Source organism: Pristiophorus japonicus, chromosome 12 (assembly GCF_044704955.1).
Source record: "Pristiophorus japonicus isolate sPriJap1 chromosome 12, sPriJap1.hap1, whole genome shotgun sequence".
In the NCBI taxonomy this organism is placed as follows: Eukaryota; Metazoa; Chordata; class Chondrichthyes; family Pristiophoridae; genus Pristiophorus; species Pristiophorus japonicus.
In genome coordinates this window covers 49,744,003-49,768,393 of record NC_091988.1, presented here as the reverse complement: position 1 = coordinate 49,768,393, position 24,391 = coordinate 49,744,003, and the positions used below count along the sequence as shown (strand labels likewise).

Genomic DNA, 24,391 nt, shown 5'->3' with positions numbered 1-24,391 from the left:
ACAACAGTGGCTACACTCTAAAAGTACTTCATTGGCTGTAAAGCGCTTTGTGACGTCCAGCAGTCGTGAAAGGCACTATATAAATTCAAATCTTACTTAAGGAAGGATATACTGGCTTTGGAGGGGGTACAGAGACGATTCACTAGGCTGATTCTGGAGATGAGCGGGTTACCTTATGATGATAGATTGAGTAGATTGGGTCTTTACTCGTTGGAGTTCAGAAGGATGAGGGGTGATCTTATAGAAACATTTAAAATCATGAAAGGGATAGACAAGATAGAGGCAGAGAGGTTGTTTCCACTGGTAGGGGAGACTAGAACTAGGGGGCACAGCCTCAAAATACGGGGGAGCCAATTTAAAACCGAGTTGAGAAGGAATTTCTTCTCCCAGAGGGTTGTGAATCTATGGAATTCTCTGCCCAAGGAAGCAGTTGAGGCTAGCTCATTGAATGTATTCAAATCACAGATAGATAGGTTTTTAACCAATAAGGTAATTAAGGGTTACGGGGAGAGGGCGGGTAAGTGGAGCTGAGTCCACGGCCAGATCAGCCATGATCTTATTGAATGGCGGAGCAGGCTCGAGGGGCTAGATGGTCTACTCCTGTTCCTAATTCTTATGTTCTTATGTTATTTTTACAGCCACTTTCAGGTAAAAAAAACCAAAAAGTACTTGCTATATTTTTCATAGTTCGGTTTAAGGTTACAGAACAAAGTTTTGTCAGTTGACTTCTAAGACGCATCATTATTTTATTTTAAGGGTTTCGTCACATCCCAAGGAAGATAGCACAACAGCAAAAGAATCTCAATTCTTCAGTTATAACTTTGTGTACTTGAATATTTGGCCAGAGGCTCTCTCTTGTACTGAGTCATCAGTAAAATTTTAGCAGGACTTTCAAGGTTGGGAGATCTTGTATTATCCCCAGTGGCATATCCATAGACAAGAGGAGGTGAAAGGCCAAGATGCCAGTTTAATTATGTTCAGACTATAGCATTGCTGCCCTGCCTCCTGTGGCATTCAATTCTTATCTGCCACATTGTCAGTGATTTAGTGCTGCTGGGTTTGAACGGAAAGCCTAACGTGTGGTGAACGTGTCGGTGGAGCTGGGACCTCCTATAAAAGATGATGCAGGACCACTCTGTCTCTGTCTGCCAACAGCGCTGCATCCATCCTCGACTATGGAAGATATCTACAAAGCGGCGGTGAGTACATTCCCTGCTGATCACAGTAATGAAGGCACATTCTTTGTGCTTTGCAGCTAAGTTTTTCAATTGGTTCTGAAACATAAAAATCAACGGCAGAGTCCTTATGGGAACATTGCACAAATGTAATTAGTGGTCTTCAGTATATTTTAAGACAGAATGTAGGTGTATTTGTGGATCAGGTATACAGCAGTGAATATATATATACAGTACAATGATACAGTATATGAAGTTATTTTAATCACATCAGAATACCGCAGTAAAAGAAAGCTTGAAAAGTTCTAAGAATTCGAACACGAGATTTAAATGTGTAGCATCTAACCCGCGACAACTGCTTCAAACAATTTGAGTAGAACAACATTTCCCTTTCATTTAACATAAAAGTTGTTTATAAAAAGTTATTTGAAATAATTGTCGAAAATGTTAAAACCGTTAAATATAAAACCTCTGTATTTGCTTTTTACAGAGGATATTTACAGGGCGAGGCTAGTGGCAGCAATCTCCTCCATAGAAATATCCCACCCTTAACTCATCGAATTTAGTCCAATCCCCGTCTTTACACTTCACACTTTTGAAATTGTCAAATGTGCAGACGAAACAAAATTAAAGTTAGAATTCCTTGGTCGATAAAATGCAATTGATAAGCAGCTGCAGCGTGCCTTGGGTTTCAAGATAAGTTTCTTATAACAAAACGAGAGCCGTAAAATGATTCCCAATTCTTCTTGTTGCCTTTCTAGTGTCCCAATAAGACGGGAGTCTAAAAGAACCCGCAGGTGGATCTTTCACCGGTCTGGGCATGTTCACCAACAATCGCATGATTCCTGTGCGCCCGAAATCAAATTGATAGTTGCTTCTTTTAGCATCTTTTAAAGTTGATTGGTAGCATTATGACTCAGGTTTGAAGAAACGTATTAAAGGCCACAATTCAAAATGTCTGAATTGTATTGCGTATAATTGATCATTTGCAAGTGCCAAGCCGAAGAGTTTACAGTCGTGGCTGTAATCTTTACACTCAGCCTTCCAGGAATGCGATGAAGTGTTGCTCGTCCGAATTAAAGCTAATTTTGGGTCGTGAGGAGGCGGTTATCTTGGCGACAAGCTCCCCCCACTCGCCACAAGGGATCCAAATGCTCAGATAAAGATTTCAAGGATATATATGTCTGTGTCAATCAAAAACTTGAAAACAAACGCAAACCATCCACAGTATTTGTCTTAGCTCTCCTCAACAGTTGTCTCGTCCTTTATACTGTTAAAAATAACAAGGAGTCGTGTTACCAGAGGCACAGGCCGGCAGGATTATAAAGGAGTACTAGGTACCTATTCATGGCGAAAGCATTCTGATTTAGATATGACGCCATACCAATGACAACAGCTGCCCCCTTTTCATCACAGTTGTTTAGATAAGATCCCCCAAAAAATCTTTGAAGAGCTTAGTGAAAATTCTAAAAGTCGAGTTAGGTTGGTGGTAGAATCATCTGCCATTTAACATATATCACCAATTCTCACACAGTTGCGACTGGACCTTAAACACCTCAATTCGATCAGCCCTTAATCTATGCTCAAGGTCTCTGCAACCTGTCCTCATAATTTAACCCTTTTAGCTCTGGTATCATTCTGGTGAATCTGTGCTACATCCCAAGGTCAATATATCCTCCTCAGGTTTGATGCCCAAAACTGAATGCAGTGCTCTAAATGGGGCCTAACCTGAGATTTACACAACTGTAACACAACTTCTACCCCTTCATATTCCAGCCGCCAATTAGCCTTGGTGCTCAGTACGTGCTCAGAGTTTCATAACTATTTGCTAATTGAAGGTGAAGTCTCGGGGTTCTTGCATCCTGCAACATACATTATATTATTTCCTGCTCAGTGTTCTTCTGCAATGTGCTGTAACTATTTTATTGCTTCATTTTTCATGTGATTCAAGCGACAATTAAACTGCCATCTAACGGTGAATATACAGTGTTAGCAATAGTTGCATATTAAGCAAAGGATCAACAATGAACATGTACATCATGTAGGCAATGCTAAAATACAGTTTGGATTCTTTAATGGCTCAGGGCCTATTCTAACAGTTGAAGTAAAGTTTCTGCTTGCATCAAATAGATCAGAAGCTATGTAACAGTTGGTATTTCACAATAGCAGCCACAAAGTGCATTTGTTGCTCAGCTGACCGGCGGCTCATATAGAAGATGGGAACAAAGCCAGGAGACCATAAGGACAGATCCAGAAAGTCACCAGTTGAGTGAGTGGAGGAAAGTCAGAAGTAAAAAGAAAAACAGTGACAATTCACAAATTAACTAAAAGAACCACAAGGGAATCAGTGAGCCAGAATGATGGGAAAAAAGGCAATACATAAAGAACCAGAAAATGAGAATAATAAAAAGAATAAGAGAAATGGGGTAATTTTCTAACTTCACAATACCGGCAGGGTACCTTGCCCACCATATCGGAAGTTTAAGCACAAGATATCCCAACTATTTGAAATATTGGTTTGAAAATCACACGCAGCACATGCTTGAATTTCCAGTATGTTGCTGGCAGCTGAGGTTCCCAACGAGGATTGCAAAGTCAGAACATTACCCATGGAGTGTGTATGTGTGTAGGGGGAGAAGAATGAGAATGAGAGAGAGATAAAAATGTTTTAAAACGCAGCTGATCTTATCCAGCCCAGACTCTATTAACTTCTAGTGCACTTTGCAGTACCTATTACTGTCACTGTGAGGAATGTGTCTGATTTCACAATGTGAAGTAAACTCAGATTGAGCTACTCTCAGTGTTGCTTTAGTAAATCTTTCAGGTTTGGGTCAGTCCGTCCCTTTAAACAAACTTGTCACATTCCATTCACAGAAGCTCTGCAAGTAATGCCAATGTATGCAATCTGGTGTTAATTTCCTTCCAAAAGGGCACGCGATGAGCGAATGGCTGTATATGTGACAGGAGCCACAGCAATCAATAAAGTAGAATAAAATAAAAACATGTAAATATATGCTTTTTTAATACTTTTAAAGTGGTGGACAGAAAGAATGCATCCAATTGTTTTTTGTGTAGTGTGTGAGAGCGGAGGAGGAGGAGATCAAGGGGGAAACCCTGATGGTGTGTGTGTGTGAGTTGGAGGGGGGGGATGCGGGGGATTCCCAAGTGTCACATATGAGATTGTGGTAGCGGGGGGGCAACCAATCATTTATGATCTGCTATGTGGCCATTTCCCCTTGTTACGTAGTGTGCGTGGGAGGGATGCATTCAATCCCTGGTGGCCTAGTGGTAAATACAAATCCATTTTCCTTATTTATTCAATCACAGGATGTGGGTGTCGCTGGTAAAACTAGCATTTATTGCCCATCCTTAATTGCCCTTGAGAAGATGGTGGTGGTGAGCTGCCTCCTTGAACCGCTGCAGTCTGTATGTTGAAGGTAGTCCCACAGTACTGTTAAGTAGGGAGTTCCAGGATTTTGACCAGCGACAATGAAGGAACAGCGATATATTTTCAAACAAGGATGGTGTTTGACTTGGAGGGGAAATTGGAGGACTTAGAGAAATTGGAAAACTTACAACACATAAAGAAGAATGCCTCCATATTTTTTAACACTACAGGGAGGGGAATGTTTCTATGTTTCTTTCAGCCTGGGGGGAGTGGTTGCACAATTAGAATCATGGCTTCAGCATCATGAATACCCAAACTATTAGGGTAACTAATAGTGGATACTGGACAGGTGAACAGGTTTACAGCAAAAGCAATTGGCACCAAGCTCTCAGGCTAAATCTTGAACCTATCTACATTACAACAGTGACTACAATTCAAAAGTACTTAATCGCCTATAAAGTGCTTTGGGACGTCCTGAGGCCATGAAAGGTACTATATAAATGCAAGTCTTTCTTTCCTTTCATACCTGAATGTGTTTACCAAATCCCAGAAACACTGTTTCCTTCTCTAATATAAAAACAGAAAATGCTGGAAATCTCAGCGGGTCAGGCAACATCTGTGGAGAGATAAACAAACTTAACATTTCAGGTCGATGACCCTTCGTCAGAACTGGCAAATGTTTGAAATGAATGAATTTTTAAGGAGCACTGAAAGGAGGAGGGGAAGAAAGGACAAAAGGGAAGGTCTGTGATCGGGTGGAAAGCAGGAGAGATTAGAGAGACAAAAGGGATTTAAAATGGTAATGGCAGAAGTTTAAAAAAAAAGGTTAATCTAGATAGGGTGTGAATGGCAGAATAATTACCAGCTGCCATGGGAGACGGAAATAAAAAAAATTACATAAGATCGGGCTGGGGGCAGGTGGGGGGGGGCGCGAAAGGGAGCCAAATATGGGCAGAGGTTATGATCTGAAATTTTTGACCTCGATGTTTAGTCCAGGAGGCTGTAAAGTGCCTAAACGAAAGATGAGGTGCTGTCCTCGAGCTTGCATTGAGCTTCATTGGAACAGTGTAGGAGACTGAGGACAGAGATGTCGGAATGGAGCGGGGAATTAAAGTGACAGGTGACCGGAAGTTCGGGGTCATGCTTACAGACTGAATGGAGGTGATCCGCAAAGCAGTCATACAATCTACGTTTGGTCTGCCCAATGTAGAGAAGACCACATCGTGAGCAGCGAATACAGTACACTAAATTGAAAGAAGTACAAGTAAATCGCTGTTTTAGCTGGAAGGAGTATTTGGGGCCCTGGATAGTGGGAAGGGAGGAGGTAAAAGGGCAGGTGTTGCATCTCCTGCACTTGCACGGGAAGGTGCTGTGAGAAGGGGAGTGGGTGCTGGGGGTGACTGCGGAATGGATCAGGGTGTCGTGGAGGGAGCATTCCCTTCGGAATGCTGAGAGGGGAGGGGAGGGTAAGATGTGATTGGTGGTGGGATCACGCTGGAGGTGGCGGAAATGACAGAGGATGATCCATTGAACGTGGAAGCTGGTGGGGTGAAAGGTGAGGACAAGGGGAGCCCTGTCATGGTTCTGAGAAGGAGGGGAAGGGGTGAGAGCAGAGGTGCGGGAAATAGAACGGACACAGTCAAGGGCCATTGTAACCAGGGCGGAGGGGAATCCTTGGTTGAGGAAAAAGGAAGACATGTCAGAGGCACTAGTGGGGAAGGTGGTGTTGTCAGAGCAGATGCGACTGAGACGGAGAAACTGGGAGAATTAGCTACCTTCTCAAGGTTGCTCATTCCCTCTGTGATGCTGCCAGCATATTTCTTGTTTGATGGCACTACTATATTGTCTCAGGACCTCGCTGCTATCCTCCAGTGTGGCTTCTATTCTTACAGCCTGCCTCTCCCCTCTGTAAAAAAGTAATCAGGACCTAAAACATGCTCAAAAATTTAAAGGACCAAGAAAGGAAGTAGCTGTTGAGGAATAATTGCTCATTCTTTCAGATATATTCGCACTAACTACAAGATATGAAATATTTATTTTTCAAACACTTTAAACTTGAAAATCAATCACAGAAAATCCACTTCATTCTCCACACTCTAATTTTCCTTCTTTGCACATGCACCAGACGGCACTGTGCTATGCATGAGATTATTTCAGAACCTAATGTAGAAATATTGCAAAATGGGAAAAGCACGGTGCAGCTGTAACTCTTTACTAAAGTTTGCTTTGATGTGCTTGAAGATTCTCTAATATTTATTAATAGTTCCTAACTTAAACAGAGCAATATACACAATAGGAAAGGTTTTATAAACCCTTTGCTTCATTAACAATCGTTACATTGTGCGTAAAGGAGGATTAATTGTATTTGTTGATAACATAAGCATCTTGCCATCTTTGGTTATAACATTTTGGCTATGTTTGTGCCCAGAAGTTGCTTTTCAGCAGAGGGATGTATTATGGATGCATCCTTGCAGACTGAAACATAATTTGTCAAAGTCCCATTCTGCCCCACCATTTGAACAGATGTCAGGCCAATTTCCAAGAAGTTCAATGCTTGCAGTTGACAAATGACCTACAACAGCAACAACAAGTTGTACTTATATAGTATCTTTAATGTAGAAAAATGCCCCAAGACATTTCACAGAAACATAATCAGATAAAATTGGATGCCGAGCCAAAGAAAGACTTATTAGGAGGGGTGACTAAAAGCTTGGTCAAAGAGGTGGATTTTAACGAGCCTGTTGAAAGAGGAGAGAGAGATGGCGAGGTGAAGACCTTTAGGGATGGAATTCCAAATGCTTGGGTCTAGAAGGCTGAAAGCATGTTGGAACAAAGGGAGGGAATGCACAAGAGGCCAAAGTTGGAGGAACACAGAGTTCTTGGAGGGGCGGGGTGGGGGGCTGTAGGGTTGGAGGAGATTACAGAGGATGGAACAAGGCTATTAATAGATTTAAACACAAGGATAACAATTTGAAATCTGAGATGTTGGGGGACTGGGAGCCAATGTAAGTTAGCAAGGACAGGGGTAATGGGTGAACAGGTCTTGGTGTGGGGTATGATATGGGCAGCAGAATTTTGGATGAGCTGAAATTTATGGAGGTTGGATTATGGGAGGCTGACCAGAAGAGCATTGGAAGAGTTGAGTCTGAGTTGACAAAAGGCATGGATGAGGGTTTCAGTAGCAGATGGGCTGAGGGAGGATGGAGATGGGTGATGCTAAGGAAGTGGAAGTAGGCAGTCTTTGTGATGAAGAGGATATGGGTAGGAAACTGAGCTGAAGGACAAGTAGGATGTTGAGGTTGCAAACGGTCTGAAAGAAAGTCTTACATTTATATAGCGCCTTTCATGACAACTGGATGTCTCAAAGCACTTTGCAGCCAATGAAGTACTTTTGGAGTGCAGTCACTGTTGTAATGTGGGAAACACGACAACCAATTTGTGCAACGCAAGCTCCCATAAACAGCAATGTGATAATGATCAGAAAATCTGTTTTTGTTATGTTGATTGAGGGATAAATATTGGCCAGGACACCAATATGCTCTCCTTCAAAATAATGCCATGAGATCTTTTATGTCCACCTAAGAGAGCAGACAGGGCCTCAGTTCAACATCTTATCCAAAAGACGGCACCTCCGACAATGCAGCACTCCCTCAGCACTGCACTGGAGTGTCAGCCTAGATTTATGTGCTTAAGTCTGGTTCAACCTCAGACAGTGGCCGGGAGGGAGATAGATTTTGCAAAAATACATCAATTCTAACATAAAAGCACAAGCACTGCATTGTAAAAGTTCATATTATCTACAGTCTAATCTCCTCCTCATAATAACACAGTATGCTTGAGCTGTAACAGTTTGTGAACATATGCATCAGCATAAAGCTATATTTGTGCCAAGAAGTGACCATTTAGCATGTGTGCATATAACAAAAACAACAACTTGTATTTATATAGTGCCTTTAATTTAGTAAAACATCCCAAGGCGCTTCACAGGAGCATTATCAAACAAAATTTGACAGCAGACCATATAAGGAGATATTAAGACAGATGACCAAAAGCTTAGTCAAAGAGGTAGGTTTTAAGGAGCATCTTAATGAAAGAGAGCAAGGGATAGAGAGGCAGAGAGGTTTAGGGAGGGAATTCCAGAGTTTAAGGCCTAGGCAGCTGAAGGCAACTCAGCCAATGGTGGAACGATTAAAATTGGGGATGCGCAAGAGGCCAGAATTTGAAGATTGCAGAGATCTTGGAGAGTTGTGCAGCTGGAGGAAGTCGCAGAGATAAGGAGGAGCGAGGCCATGGAGGATTTTGAAAACAAGGATGAGAATTTTAAAATTGAGGCATTGCCGGACCAGGAGCCAATGTAGGTCAGCGAGCACAGGGGTGATGGGTGAGGGAGACTTGGTGCGAGTTAGGATATGGGCAGCAGAGTTTTGGATGCCCTCAAATTTATGTAGGGTTCAAGAATTAGGACTCGTAAATTTTTTTAATATGTCTAGTGGTTTGTGACCATCTTAAATATTGGTAAAGACTGACAACATATCTAAAATGTGATCAACCATAAAAAATGTAAGTTTTCAAATATATTTGGTCACAGTTGTCTCTCATTGAGGATCTTTCTTTTGTCAGAGAGTGTTCTTTATAACAGTTCTTACTGTTAGCCTATTTGTTTACAGCCATATATTTAACCTTTCCCACTCAACCTTTAGCTGTCAAATTTCAGGTTCATTTTAAGTGGTATGTTGTGCCTGGTGTTTGCGACACTCAGTCAGGCTTGAGGGGCCTTGCGGCTTACTCCTGCTCCTAATTCTTGTGTAGTAATTCTTATTGTGTTTTTGTAATACAGGTTGAGCAGTTGACTGAGGAGCAGAAGAATGGTAAGGAATCATTAGACGCAATAAAATAATTAAAAACAATGCCAAGTGCTGCTTAAAATTTGTTAAATCAGCTGGTACTGAAATGCTCCTTGTTTTTTCAGAGTTCAAGGCAGCTTTTGATATCTTCGTGCAGGATGCTGAAGACGGATGCATTAGTACCAAGGAGCTGGGCAAAGTGATGCGCATGTTGGGTCAGAACCCAACACCAGAGGAGCTGCAGGAGATGATTGATGAAGTGGATGAAGATGGTACAGATATAAAAATTGTTATAACCCCTCCTAATATTATTTATCACCCTGGTATAATAAGGAGCTATTGACATGTGTGATATATGACATATGTATGTTCCTACATTACAACAGTGACTACACTCCAAAAGTACTTCATTGGCTGTAAGTTGCTTTGAGACATCCGGTGGTCATGAAAGGCACTAGATAAACCCAAGTCTTTCTTTCTTTCTTTGGGACCATAGGTAGATTTAAGAACTAAGTAACACTCAAGGTCCCAGATCCTAATATATTTAAAAGCACATTTGTTTCCCTTTAAACACTCAGGACTCAATTATATTCTATGTGAATTATGATGGATCTTATTTTTCTTTTGGGAATTGTAACCATATTGCACTAATGTCCGGTAGCACTGAGTGGTGCCACACAGGTTCAATACTTCACGATAGCACATTTCTCTTCTCAGTTACTTGATGGCACTGAGGGAGTGACTTCACCACAAGGACTGCAGCGGTTAAAGAAGGCGGCTCACCACCATCTTCTCGAGGGCAATTAGGAATGGTCAATAATTGCTGGCCTTGTCAGCGACGCCCATATCCGGTGGATGAAATTTTTTTTAAAAGCTTTATCACCATGAGGAGGCCCAGGCACTTTCTCAAAGAAAAGAAAAACTAACAGGAGAATCATCCCTCGAATGCTCTCAAAAAGTACTAAAACTCATTCAGAACTGCAGTGGTGCTGGTCTGAGATCAGGTCACCTGCCCACCCTCTCCATCAGGTTTGGTGCATGACGTGGGGAGATCAAGAAAGAACAACGATGGGGACAATATAGAGCTTATGCTCCTTTTACCTCTCTATAAAAGTCAACAACAATAACAACAACATATATTTATATAGCGCCTTTAACGTAGTGAAACATCTCAAGACGCTTCACAGGAATATTGAGATCAAAAAAATTGACACTGAGCCGCATAAGGAGAAATTAGGGCAAGTGACCAAGAGCTTGGTCAAAGAGATATGTTTTAAGGAGCGTTTGAAGGAGTAGAGAAGGGTAGAGAGGTGGAGAGGTTTAGGCAGGGAATTCCAGGGCTTGGGGCCCGCGCAACAGAGTCCATCAAAGTGTGCACATTTCCTAAACTTTTCTGTTGTAAGATGGCTGTCTGAGATCATGTACATCTGAGTTGGAAAGCTGAGCCAGGGGAAGATATACACCATTGAGAAATTATTTCCCAGCCCTCCATTGCAAAAGTGAGCTTTGTCCGCAGTATGTTGTTGGTTTTAAAAAAGGAGGGAGAGAGAAAACAGGGAATTATAGACCGGTCAGCCTGACATTGGTAGTGGGTAAAATGATGGAATCAATTATTAAGGATGTCATAGCAGCGCATTTGGAAAGAGGTGACATGATAGGTCCAAGTCAACATGGATTTGTGAAAGAGAAACCATGCTTGACAAATCTTCTGGAATTTTTTGAGGATGTTTCCAGTAGAGTGGACAATGGGGAACCAGTTGATGTGGTGTATTTGGACTTTCAGAAGGCTTTCGACAAGGTCCCACACAAGAGATTAATGTGCAAAGTTAAAGCACATGGGATTGGGGGTAGTGTGCATACATGGATTGAGAACTGGTTGTCAGACAGGAAGCAAAGAGTAGGAGTACTTTTCAGAATGGCAGGCAGTGACTAGTGGGGTACCGTAAGGTTCTGTGCTGGGGCCCCATCTGTTTACATTGTACATTAATGATTTAGACGAGGGGATTAAATGTAGTATCTCCAAATTTGCAGATGACACTAAGTTGGGTGGCAGTGTGAGCTGCGAGGAGGATGCTGTGAGGCTGCAGAGTGACTTGGATAGGTTAGGTGAGTGGGCAAATGCATGGCAGATGAAGTATAATGTGGATAAATGTGAGGTTATACACTTTGGTTGTAAAAACAGAGAGACAGACTATTATCTGAATGGTGACAGATTAGGAAAAGGGGAGGTGCAACGAGACCTGGGTGTCATGGTACATCAGTCATTGAAGGTTGGCATGCAGGTACAGCAGGCGGTTAAGAAAGCAAATGGCAAGTTGGCCTTCATAGCGAGGGGATTTGAGTACAGGGGCAGGGAGGTGTTACTACAGTTGTACAGGGCCTTGGTGAGGCCACACCTGGAGTATTGTGTACAGTTTTGGTCTCCTAATTTGAGGAAGGACATTCTTGCTATTGAGGGAGTGCAGCGAAGGTTCAGCAGACTGATTCCCGGGATGGCGGGACTGACATATCAAGAAAGACTGAATCAACTGGGCTTGTATTCACTGGAGTTCAGAAGAATGAGAGGGGATCTCATAGAAACGTTTAAAATTCTGACGGGTTTAGAGAGGTTAGATGCAGGAAGAATGTTCCCAATGTTGGGCAAGTCCAGAACCAGGGGTCACAGTCTAAGGATAAGGGGTAAGCCATTTAGGACCGAGATGAGGAAAAACTTCTTCACCCAGAGAGTGGTGAACCTGTGGAATTCTCTACCACAGAAAGTTGTTGAGGCCAATTCACTAAATATATTCAAAAAGGAGTTAGATGTAGTCCTTACTACTAGGGGGATCAAGGACTATGGCGAGAAAGCAGGAATGGGGTACTGAAGTTGCATGTTCAGCCATGAACTCATTGAATGGCGGTGCAGGCTCGAAGGGCCGAATGGCCTACTCCTGCACCAATTTTCTATGTTTCTATGTTTAGGAATGGAGGTCCATTGAAGCAATGCCGGAGCTTAGCACAGATTACTATACGTTATGGCTTGACCATCTGCTTTCTTTTTCAAAGGGTATTTTGTTTTACTGCTGTCATTACCCTGTACTACAAACCAGCATTTAGCAATTAGTATTTATTTAGTTTGTGTTTCATTTTTTAAAACAAAGTTTTGGAGCATCAGCGTATTTTGCCACCGCACAACCTCACTATGTGAAACATTAGTGATAAATGATGTGTATCCAATACAATTTTATTTTCATGTGGATAATTCGCAAGCTCTGCAAGTTAGCTATTGTTGCCTCATGACTAGAAGGAAAAATCTTGTAACACAAGTTTTATCTTTAGAGCAGTCAAATGGATAATTGTTTAAAACACATCTTTTATACAATTTAAATTTTATCATGGACTAAGATTAGTAAGAATTGTGTTTTAATGATCCCTGTGTATGCAAATTGTGTTTCCCTTTTCTCCAGAGATTACTGTGCGGAATAAAAAATCAAATTCAGAGAACTGTCACACTATCAAATACTGTTCATTCCAGTGAACCAAGTAGTTAGCATGATTTGCATTTCCACTGAGCCAGTCATGGAGTTGCAGGAAATTAAAATCAATGTTACAATGTTTCTAGGCCAGAAAATTAAAATCCGTAGCATTATGAAGAATATTGATCACTTCACGCTATAAAAAGCCAGTAGAAGTGGGCCTATTTAAAAATATTACAGATTTTAATAAACACTAAACTATCAGACCTATCCTAACTGAATAAGTCAAATTCCATGTTTTGACATTGGATTGCAGTAATTGTGCTGGTGTTATGGGAATTGCATTCAGTAATTCCATTCATATTTCAATGAATACCATAACAGCAGCAGCCTTGAAAATTATCAGTCATGATTGAATGTTGCACTGTGGTATTTTCCATTGTTTAATGAACATGTCATATATTTTCAGTTCCTTTATGAATTTTCAAAGCAACAGGTTAAAAAGCAGAGTTAGAGGATGATTACAGCAGAGAAGGAGGCCATTCGGCCCATCGAGCCCGTGCCGGCTCTCTGCAAGAGCATTTCAGCTAGTCCCACTCCCCCGCCCTTTCCCCGTAGCCCTGCAAATGTTTTTCTTTCAGGTACTTATCCAGTATGAAATTCGCTCACTAATATATTTATCCCAGATTGTTCTCGCTAAATATAACATAAGTCTGGTGGTCCTGCGCAAGCTACTCACCAGGTGTCTACTGTACATGGTTCACGTCTCTGAGCCAGAAAGGAGGGCGGGTGTTACTACAGTCCTGTAGACCATGAGCTTGGTGGCAGTTTTGAGGGCCTGATCTTCAAATACTCTTTTCCTCAGGCAGCCGTGCGTGCACGGAAATTTGAATGGGCTGCGCAGCCAGTTAAAGGGCCCGCGCACCAAAATAAAATGACTGGTAACATTGCTGGCTACCTATTCCCAGGGTTCTGCCTACAACAGCCTTCTTCTTCCTTCTTCTCCCAAAGGCAGTGAATTATAGGTGCACAAAAGAAACACAAATATCTGCAACCACCTTGCCCAAGTGGCCATTCTTCATGTGAATCTAAACGCTGATGATCAGCAAGCTATTGGACTGTGGAGCCCCATCCCACTGTGACCTGATATGGGCAGACATGAATTTCCAGAGTCATTCAATAACAATGAGGAATGGGATCCCTGTCCCAGCATAGCTACACAGCCTATTAAAAAAAGCAATTTAATATTTTAGACCTGTGTAATCTGCCATTCTCCCCATGTAAAACATCTGTACAGGTCAGTAGCTATTATCAATGGCAATAAAAAGTATCATTTAATAGTTTATCCCATTGAAGAAACTACTTCACCAAATAATTACTTTAATCAGCTTTCACACGCAATGCATTGCTTTGTTGAAAATCTATTTCTGCACAGTAACCATTATGTACTGGAACAAGTTCAGCACATTCCCTAGAATCTCTACAGAAAAAATCAAAAGCAATGCCCCACTCATGAAAGTTTGATGTTAAACATAAAACATCAGTATGACTATTTAATGCAGTACCTGTACTTCGTAGTGGTGCCTTACTTTTGCAGCAGCCCATGAAAGTTTGCTTTTACATTAGCGTCTGAAGTAATTGTTACTGAGTGAAAACTGGAAGTATTGGTAGGTACCTATACTCTACATTCATCATAGGCAGTCCCTCGGAATTGAGGAAGACTTGCTTCCACTCTCTAAGTGAGTTCTTTGATGGCTGAACAGTCCGATACGAGAGCCACAGACCCTGTCACAGGTGGGACAAACATTCGTCGAGGGAAGGGGTCGGTGGGCCGCATGCTCCTTCTGCTGCCTGCGCTTGGCCTCTTCACGCTCTGCGTTGAGACGCGAAGAGCTGGAGACTCTACATTATCACAACCTTGAAGATATCACTCAGTTGAATTATTTTAAAAGATATATCTACTTTTATATTTATGTGTACAAGACAATGAAGAATGACATTTGGGAAGTGTACTAGGTTACAAAATAACAAAATAATACCGTTCCATGTTTCCAGATTTCACTTTACTAATGATGATGTAAGCAATTACTACATGTATTGTTGTGATTTTATATGTTTTCTTTAGTATGTGATCAATGTAAACATTTCCGATTCCTGTTTTTCATTTAGGCAGTGGTACTGTTGACTTTGATGAGTTCTTGGTCATGATGGTGAGATGTATGAAAGATGATAGCAAAGGAAAATCAGAAGAAGAATTGGCAGAATTGTTTCGAATGTTTGATAAGTAAGTGTTTATTGTTCAAAATACACTTGTAAAGTCACATATGCACTTCTATATATCTACATACGATGACACACTCTGATATGCAATTATCAAATTTGCCACTGAATCGATTTGCATACGTTTAAAAAAAATCATTACTCATTTATAAGTCAGCAAAAAGAAATCTGTAGATCTTCATTGTTCTAAACATTGAGCAACATATGATTCAGTAAAGAGGGATAAATAAAGATATATTGGGCTGATTTTTGCACAAGAAATAATGGTGAGGCTAACAGCGCTCACCGTTATTAATGTTATAATTCTGAAATGACTCAAGAGTCTGGTTACTGTAAACTCACTCAGGTGCAACCTGATCCATCTTTATTCCAGCCCAAGAGTGCCAGTGTGACAAAGACACACAGCTTATAAACTGGTGACCAAGCACACATGCCACATGCGTACAGCCCGATGACCTCCGACCACGGCGCCCTCTGGTGTTTGGTGACCCCCCCCAAGCATTAATACATAACACATTCGGACAGCAACTTCCAGCGGAATTAAATGTGTAAATCAGGAAGCTGCTGTCCGAGATGTCCCGCCCCTCCAAAAGCGTGAGAATGGTATCTCGCCTAGAGATCTGCCATTCAAATATGTGGAACGGTGTGAAGTTGCTGTACTTATCTGATTTTATGCACTAAGCTAGCAAGAAAAAGTTAGGCTTTGTCCATTCCAGTGTAAGTAAATTTTTAATTGGGTGGTAAGTCTTAATTACTTCCAAACAACCTCTCCGGCACTGAAAATTAACTTTTACGAGTGTGCAGTCACATTCCTACAGGTTTTAATAATTGTTGGAGATTTAAAAAAAAAATCTTTTAACATTATCTTTCTGCCACTTTTATCTCTCTTAATCCAATATTTATTTCCCTCCATAATTATTTTGCTTGCTGTACCTGATTTAACATGAATTAAGTATTCTAACTGACAATTCCTGGTTCAGACTCTGAGCTGCTCATTTTCGATTCTTCAGTCAGATTGATTGAGGAGATACAGAGTTGCTTGACCTGTGCACACAGGTCCCAGATACCTTGTAGAGGGCGCTGCACTGTTTTGATTGTTGGCTGACTAGAACTTCCAGTGCAAAAGTCCATAAAAAGGTCTGTGGACAAGTGCAAGTGTGTGGAATGGCTGGCGGCTACAAAATCCAACCTATAAGAAAGGAGAGAAGCAGCTGTGGAGAACATAAGAACATAAGAACATAAGAATTAGGAACAGGAGTAGGCCATCTAGCCCCTCGAGCCTGCTCCGCCATTCAACAAGATCATGGCTGATCTGGCCGTGGACTCAGCTCCACTTACCCGCCCGCTCCCCATAACCCTTAATTCCCTTATTGGTTAAAAATCTATCTATCTGTGATTTGAATACATTCAATGAGCTAGCCTCAACTGCTTCCTTGGGCAGAGAATTCCATAGATTCACAACCCTCTGGGAGAAGAAATTCCTTCTCAACTCGGTTTTAAATTGGCTCCCCTGTATTTTGAGGCTGTGCCCCCTAGTTCTAGTCTCCCCAACCAGTGGAAACAACCTCTCTGCCTCTATCTTGTCTATCCCTTTCATTATTTTAAATGTTTCTATAAGATCACCCCTCATCCTTCTGAACTCCAACGAGTAAAGACCCAGTCTACTCAATCTATCATCATAAGGTAACCCCCTCATTTCTCGAATCAGCCTAGTGAATCGTCTCTGTACCCCCTCCAAAGCTAGTATATCCTTCCTTAAGTAAAGTGACCAAAACTGCACACAGTACTCCAGGTGCTGCCTCACAATACCCTGTACAGTTGCAGCAGGACCTCCCTGCTTTTGTACTCCATCCCTCTCGCAATGAAGGCCCATCATTCCATTCGCCTTCCTGATTACCTGCTGCACCTGCAAACTAACTTTTTCGGATTCATGCACAAGGACCCCCAGGTCCTTCTGCACTGCAGCATGTTGTAATTTCTCCCCATTCAAATAATATTCCCTTTTACTGTTTTTTTTTCCCAAGGTGGATGACCTCACATTTTCCGACATTGTATTCCATCTGCCAAACCTCTCTGTGTCCTCTACACAACCCGCTTTCCCACTAATCTTTGTGTCATCTGCAAATTTTGTTACACTACACTCTGTCCCCTCTTCCAGGTCATCTATGTATATTGTAAACAGTTGTGTTCCCAGGACCGATCCCTGTGGCACACTACTAACCACCGATTTCCAACCCGAAAAGGACCCATTTATCCTGACTCTCTGCTTTCTGTTAGCCAGACAATTCTCTATCCATGCTAATACATTTCCTCTGACTCTGCGTACCTTTATCTTCTGCAGTAACCTTTTGTGTGGCACCTTATCGAATGCCTTTTGGAAATCTAAATACACCACATCCATCGGTACACCTCTATCCACCATGCTCATTATATCCTCAAAGAATTCCAGTAAATTAGTTAAACATGATTTCCCCTTCATGAATCCATGTTGCTTCTGCTTGATTGCATTATTCCTATCTAGATGTCCCGCTATTTCTTCCTTAATGATAGTTTCAAGCATTTTCCTCACTACAGATGTTAAACTAACCGGCCTATAGACACCTGCCTTTTGTCTGCCCCCTTTTTTAAACAGAGGCTGCTTTCCAATCCGCTGGTACCTCCCCAGAGTCCAGAGAATTTTGGTAGATTATAACGAATGCATCTGCTATAACTTCCGCCATCTCTTTTAATACCCTGGGATGCATTTCATCAGGACCAGGGGACTTGTCTACCTTGAGTCCCATTGGCCTGTCCAGCACTACCCCCCTAGTGGTAGTGATTATCTCAAGGTCCTCCCTTCCCACATTCCCGTGACCAGCAATTTTTGGCATGGTTTTTGTGTCTTCCACTGTGAAGACCGAAGCAAAATAATTGTTTAAGGTCTCAGCCATTTCCACATTTCCCATTATTAAATCCCCCTTCTCATCTTCTAAGGGACCAACATTTACTTTAGTCACTCTTTTCCGTTTTATATATCGGTAAAAGCTTTTACTATCTGTTTTTATGTTTTGCACAAGTTTACTTTCGTAATCTATCTTTCCTTTCTATATTGCTTTCTTAGTCATTCTTTGCTTCATTTAAAATTTTCCCAATCTTCTAGTTTCCCACTAACCTTGGCCACCTTATACGCATTGGTTTTTAATTTGATATTCTCCTTTATTTCCTTGGTTATCCACAGCTGGTTATCCCTTCTCTTACCGCCCTTCTTTTTCACTGGAATATATTTTTGTTGAGCACTATGAAAGAGCTCCTTAAAAGTCCTCCACTGTTCCTCAATTGTGCCACCGTTTAGTCTGTGTTCCCAGTCTACTTTAGCCAACTCTGCCCTCATCCCACTGTAGTCCCCTTTGTTTAAGCATAGTACGCTCGTTTGAGACACTACTTCCTCACCCTCAATACTCCAGATGCTGGAATACTCAACCGAGAATGTGATACAAGATGTCAGGCATGAATAATTTAAAGCAACAGTTGAGAAAATATATTTTGTGCAAAATTATTTCGAAAACAATGTCTTAAAAGCCTCACCGTGTAATGATTGCCAAAATCTTCACAGCATTTCAATAGATGTGGAAGAATGCTTTATCAGCAATTCTACATTTACTTTACAGCATTACAACTGCCAGCAGCCTAACTTGCTGTGAGGTAAATGAGGCAGTCCAGAAAACTCTCATAGGAGATGTTTTTTCTCCAAGCCACAGGAGACAGCAGTGCTAGTGTAGTTATGAAAATAATTGTTGCCAGTGGTAGAGAGTGCCATTTCCCTTTCTGGCTCCGGACACGCTGAGTTTTTAGTCTGCTGTACAGGCTCACATTATATTTGATTTCTAGAATCATAGAATGATACAGCACATAAGGAGGCAATTCGGCCTATTGTACCTGTGCCAGCTCTTTGAGAGAGCTATCCAATTAGTCCCACTCCCCTACCCTTTCCCCATAGCCTTGCAAATTTCCCCCCTTCAAATATTTATCCAATTTCCTTCTGAAAGTTACTGTTGAATCTGCTTCCACTACCCTTTCAGGCAGTGCATTCCAGCTCACAACAACGCGCTGTGTATAAAAAAATCTCATCTTGCCTCGGGTTCTTTTGCTAATGACCTTAAATCTGTGTTCTCTGGTTAACCACCCTTCTACCACCGGAAAAAGTTTCTCCTTATTTACTCTTTTTAAAACCCTTGAAGATTTTGAACAACTCTATTAAACCTATTACATTTATGTGCAACATAAACTCAATGTTAGTTTACCACACCTTCCATGGAGGCAAGGAGTATATGAGTTGAATATTGTCATTGAATCCTTAATGAGCAAATTCAAAAAAAGTACATAACTAATATTCATCTCAGGAACTTAATCGAAGGCAAAGGAATTAAAATATTCTATTCATTTACAAAAAGTTGGAAGTAACAAAAGGATACCTAGTGAAACACAAAAAAAAAACTTGCATTTATATAGAGCCTTTCACCACCACCGGACGTCCAAAAGCGGTTTACATCCAACGAAGTTCTTTTTGAAGTGTGGTCACTGTTATAATGTGGCTCAAGCAGGAAAAAGCAACATAGGTTTTATTAACATTTTAATTTCCTTATTGATGATGAAAGCTATCATGCAGGCTGCAATTGTTTTGCTGATCTGAGAAGTCATTCATGGTGTCAGAAGATTCTGCAGTAATAATATAAAATTACATGAAGAAACATGTGCAAAGGAATGGGCTTTAATAAAGTTGAACATCTTATTAAGGCATGATGCTTGACCAACCCCAAGTTGTCACCATTTTGACTTTTATACCCACCTATGTGCTAACAGAAATGCCGATGGTTACATCGACCTCGATGAATTAAGAACAATGCTAGAAGAAACAGGTGAATGTATCACCGATGATGACATAGAAGAGCTTATGCGAGATGGTGACAAAAATAGCGATGGAAAAATCGACTATGATGGTAAGTTACATAATCACTTATTATTTTTTTACAACTCAGAGCCTTTTATTTATTTAGCAACTCTTAAACAAATTCCCCAAGTCAATGGGGAAGGACATTGTTTTCAAAAAGATTATTTTTGAATGTTCCCAAGTTTTTGAATTAGCAGCAAAATCCATTTATCTGGTGCTCATTTGATCTTCCCTCACAGCATCCTGGGACACTCCATTGCTCTGATTTTCTACCAGATGTAAACAATGGTTAAAATAGAATGTATTAGGAAGCCATACCGATTCCCAGCCTTGCATGACCTTTGACTAGACTCGATCATCTTTATGCTGTCTTCTTTCTCTCTTGGGTGCGAATGTGCACACAATACACAGATGTGCAATATTGTCCTCATTATATACTCTTCTCATATTCTTTCATGCAATCCAAAAATCAATCCGATTTTAAGCTACAATCCTCCCTACCTCACTTGCCCCACATATTTCTTTCTCTCTTCGCATCTTATTCTCCAATTACTCTCTTCCACATTATCTTCCTGTCCCACCTTTCTTTCCAATCTATCTGTCTATCTCTTTCTCACCATCATGCCAATCACCAATTACCCATTCTTTCTGTTCCTTCCTTAATTCATTTCTAAATTTATCCCCACAGGCTCCCTGTGTGGTCTCTCACTCTGTTTGTAACTGTATCCTTCTGTTTCCACATATCTTATCCTTGACTCACACCCCTTTTATACAAACTTTATATATATATAGCAGTGCCTCATCAAATGTTACAACTAAGCCCATTGCACTTCCTCCTTTGGCCTTCTAACATTACTAACTACCCCATATATGCTATCATTTACGATAATGCCTGTCATATTACAGGTGTGGATTGTGATTGGTTGCGTCAGTTTCAGAACATAAGAAATAGGAATAGGGGCATTTGGACCCTTGAGCCAGCTCCGCCATCCAATAAGACCATGGCTGATCTGATCTTGGCCTCAACTCCACTTCCCTGTACATTCCTCATAACCCTGGACTCCCTTCCCTTGATTGGCATGATGGAGGTGAGCAGTACCAGAACTAGTACTTGAAATCACTGGGACTGCCGTGGCCTGTACCAGCCTTGATTCACCTCGTCGGTGCTCAAGGCAATATAGGACATCACTTGATGTCCTGGATTAAACAGTTATTGACAAGTAAGCCTGGCACATGACATTGGATTTCAATGTCTAGAACATTAAGGTAGCTTGCATGTTACAAGCTGCCCTGCATAAGTCCTTCCAGCAAGATAAAGACAGGTGCCCATTGTGTAGCTGATCACTTAGGATGACAGCTCCTGGAAAGTGTTACCTGGATACCAGGTATGAGAACACACACTCATATTTCCAGCGTTCATCACCTACCATAATTGGGTTAGAAAGGGGCCAGCAGCTGTTGAAAATCCATATCTCCAACTGTTAGAACTACTGTTTGATGGGTGCTGTGTGTCCATGCTGTGGTTAGAGAGATGATAGCAATGCACTCACACATTTTACAGTGAGTTTTTTCTGCTCACCATGCCACTCATAAGGAGTTCATTATACCTGCTGCCCATCTAGTAGGGGCCAAACACATACTTAGAATCATAGAATGATTACAGCACAGAAATAGGTCATTTGGCCCATCGTGCCCATGCTGACTCTCAGCTAGTCCCATTCTCCTACCCTTTCCCCGTAGCCCTGAAAATGTTCATCTCAGGTGTCTAGTGACCTATCAATAGAAGGGGCTGGGGGTAGTCGAGGAAGTAGTAAGTGGGACCTCTTTGTGGTTAAGCTAGCTCAAACATAGACGAGTTGTTAATAGAAGATTGCAACCAAATCAGCCTTCTCTGGTAAACACATAACTTGAAATCCTGAGTTCAGTATGTCCACAGTCTAGCCAGTCTGACAATTGGAGGGATAGATCTGTCACTGAGGCTGAGTTTTTTTCCCACTCGAAGAAGCTTATCATTTTTCTGTGCTGGTATGTTGCACAATTTTAGTGGGTTAAGCTCCAGCATATCACTGTACACACTACTCAGGTCTTGACTGTTACCAACCTGCACTAAACTTTCTGGACTTAAATAAGTGGAATGCATCCCAATAGAAAGAGAATGTAAAGTGCAAACAGAAACTCTAGGTGTGTGGGTATCTCAGAAGCTTGGTTTGGAAACTCTGAAGTATGGATCAGATTTAAAAGGAATTGCAATCCAGGGCCAGGAGATCTTAGCACAAATAATCTATATCGTTTTTAAGTTCCTCACTAGTGAATGTTAATGATGATAAACTAAATATAGTAGATACTAGATTATATATTTCAGGCACACTGGACTGGACCATTCCAATCCACTTTAACCACTGTATCCCTAAATTCAGTGCAAATATTTTGCTGACTAGGTACAGGTACTAGTGTCAATGAAGTCAGCATATGCGTCAGACATCAGTGAAACAGAGGGACGATTGAAGCTACCAACTAAGTGATGTTCCCCTCATCCCCAACTGATATTGAAAATATTTCTGGAAATAAAAACATATGAAAGTTGCTTTAGCACTGATGGGGTTGGAAGAATATATATCAGGATAGGGGCAGAAAGAAAATCTGCTTGTGTGCAAAATTGTTTTCAGTAATTAAGTGCACCATGCATGGTTAGCAACTTTTCAAGGGTGCTTTCCTCAACTGAAGTGTATTTTCAAAAAGTTGATGAAAACTCATATTTTAATATTGTGATCTGTTCTGTTACAGAATTCCTGGAATTCATGAAAGGTGTTGAATAAATGTTGTAAGCCTGATGCCAACAGTCCAGTTACATGCTTTGTAGTGAACCTTTTTTAGTCTGCTACCAACTAATACGAATAATCAAACTAGCTTAGGAACTGATTGAAACTACCCTCAAGTCCAAGATTTCTTCCACCATTCAAATACTTAATGGATTTTTTTCATTACTGTATATAATTGAATATTTTATGTAACCTTTTAAAATAAGAAAATTGTGACAGATGTTGAAGGTCCAATAAAGTTTGCAATCAATATTGTGTTGTGTGAGCCTTTGATATACTAACTCTACTCATGATAACCTCCGAGTCGACAGTCCTGGCAGATTCCTTATCTATATCTGCAGCAACAAAAAATCTAAAGCATCAAGAATTGAGTGAAATTATTACAACAACAATTGTATTTACATGGCGTTTTTAACGTAGTAAGACGTCCCAAGGCACTTCACAGGAGTGTTCTAAGACAAAAAAAAATTTTACACCAAGCCAAAGAAGAAATTACGGCCGACGACCTGGTCAAAGAAATAGGTTTTAAGGAGCGTCTTAAAGGAGGAAAGAGGGATAGAGAGGTTTAGAGTCGGAGTTCCAGAACTTAGGGCCCAGACAGCTGAAGGCACAGCCACTGATGGTGGAGCAGTTATAATCAGGGATGCTCCAAGAGGGCAGAATTTGAGGAGCGCAGATATCTCGGGGGGTTTTGAGGCTGAAGGAGATTACAGATATAGGGAGGGGTGGGCCATGGAAGCATTTGTAAACAAGGATGAAAATTTTGAAATCGAGGCGTTGCTTAGCTGGGTGTCAATGTAAGTCAGCGAGCACTCAAAAACAGCTCTAGAGATTGATTTTGAAATCTGACTGGTTTACTGAAATGAGACTAATTTAATCCACATAGATCTCTGGGATCTTATTGGTCAGAGTTTGGGGATATAATTGATTAAGGGGACAGTAATCTCTGGTTATCTGATAAAATAGCCACAAAAAACTTTAATATAGATTAAAATGAAAACACATTACATATTCTATTTATTGAATCATGGAAAAAGAGGATAATAGAGATGCCAATTCAGTTCTCGGCCTTAATAAAGTGCAGAAAGGAATATTAATAGAGTTGATTAAACAACCACAGATTGGCCAACTTTCAGATTCCAAAGGGAATTAGACTGCACAACTGAAAACCTTAAATTCTCAAAACGATCAGAAATTTATAATAGTGATTTTTATCCAACAGCAATAAGGTAAATACAAACAGATACTGTATATTTGTAAATTTCCATCATTGTTTTCAAATCCCTCTATGGCCTCACCCCTCCCTATCTCTGTAATTTCCTCCAGCCCTACAACCCCTCAATGTGTCTGCACTCCTCTAATTCTGCCCTCTGGAGCATCCTTGATTATAATTGCTCAACCATTGGTGGCCGTGCCTTCTGTCACCAAGGCCCTAAGCTCTGGCTTTCCCTGCCTAAACCTCTCTGCCTCTCTACCCTCTTTCAAGAGGCTCCTTAAAACCTA

At 41.1% G+C, this 24,391-nt stretch overlaps 1 protein-coding gene across 1 annotated transcript; it reads left to right on the top strand.

Moving 5' to 3' along the window:
• The first annotated feature begins 1,052 nt into the window (after positions 1 to 1,052).
• Positions 1,053 to 23,143, top strand: LOC139277233 (troponin C, slow skeletal and cardiac muscles). The gene is made up of 6 exons (XM_070895408.1): positions 1,053 to 1,199; positions 9,401 to 9,431; positions 9,533 to 9,679; positions 15,032 to 15,146; positions 19,982 to 20,118; positions 22,854 to 23,143. Exons 1-6 carry the CDS (start codon positions 1,176 to 1,178, stop codon positions 22,883 to 22,885), a joined length of 486 nt encoding a protein of 161 aa, XP_070751509.1. The 5' UTR covers positions 1,053 to 1,175; the 3' UTR covers positions 22,886 to 23,143.
• Positions 23,144 to 24,391: the final 1,248 nt, after the last annotated feature.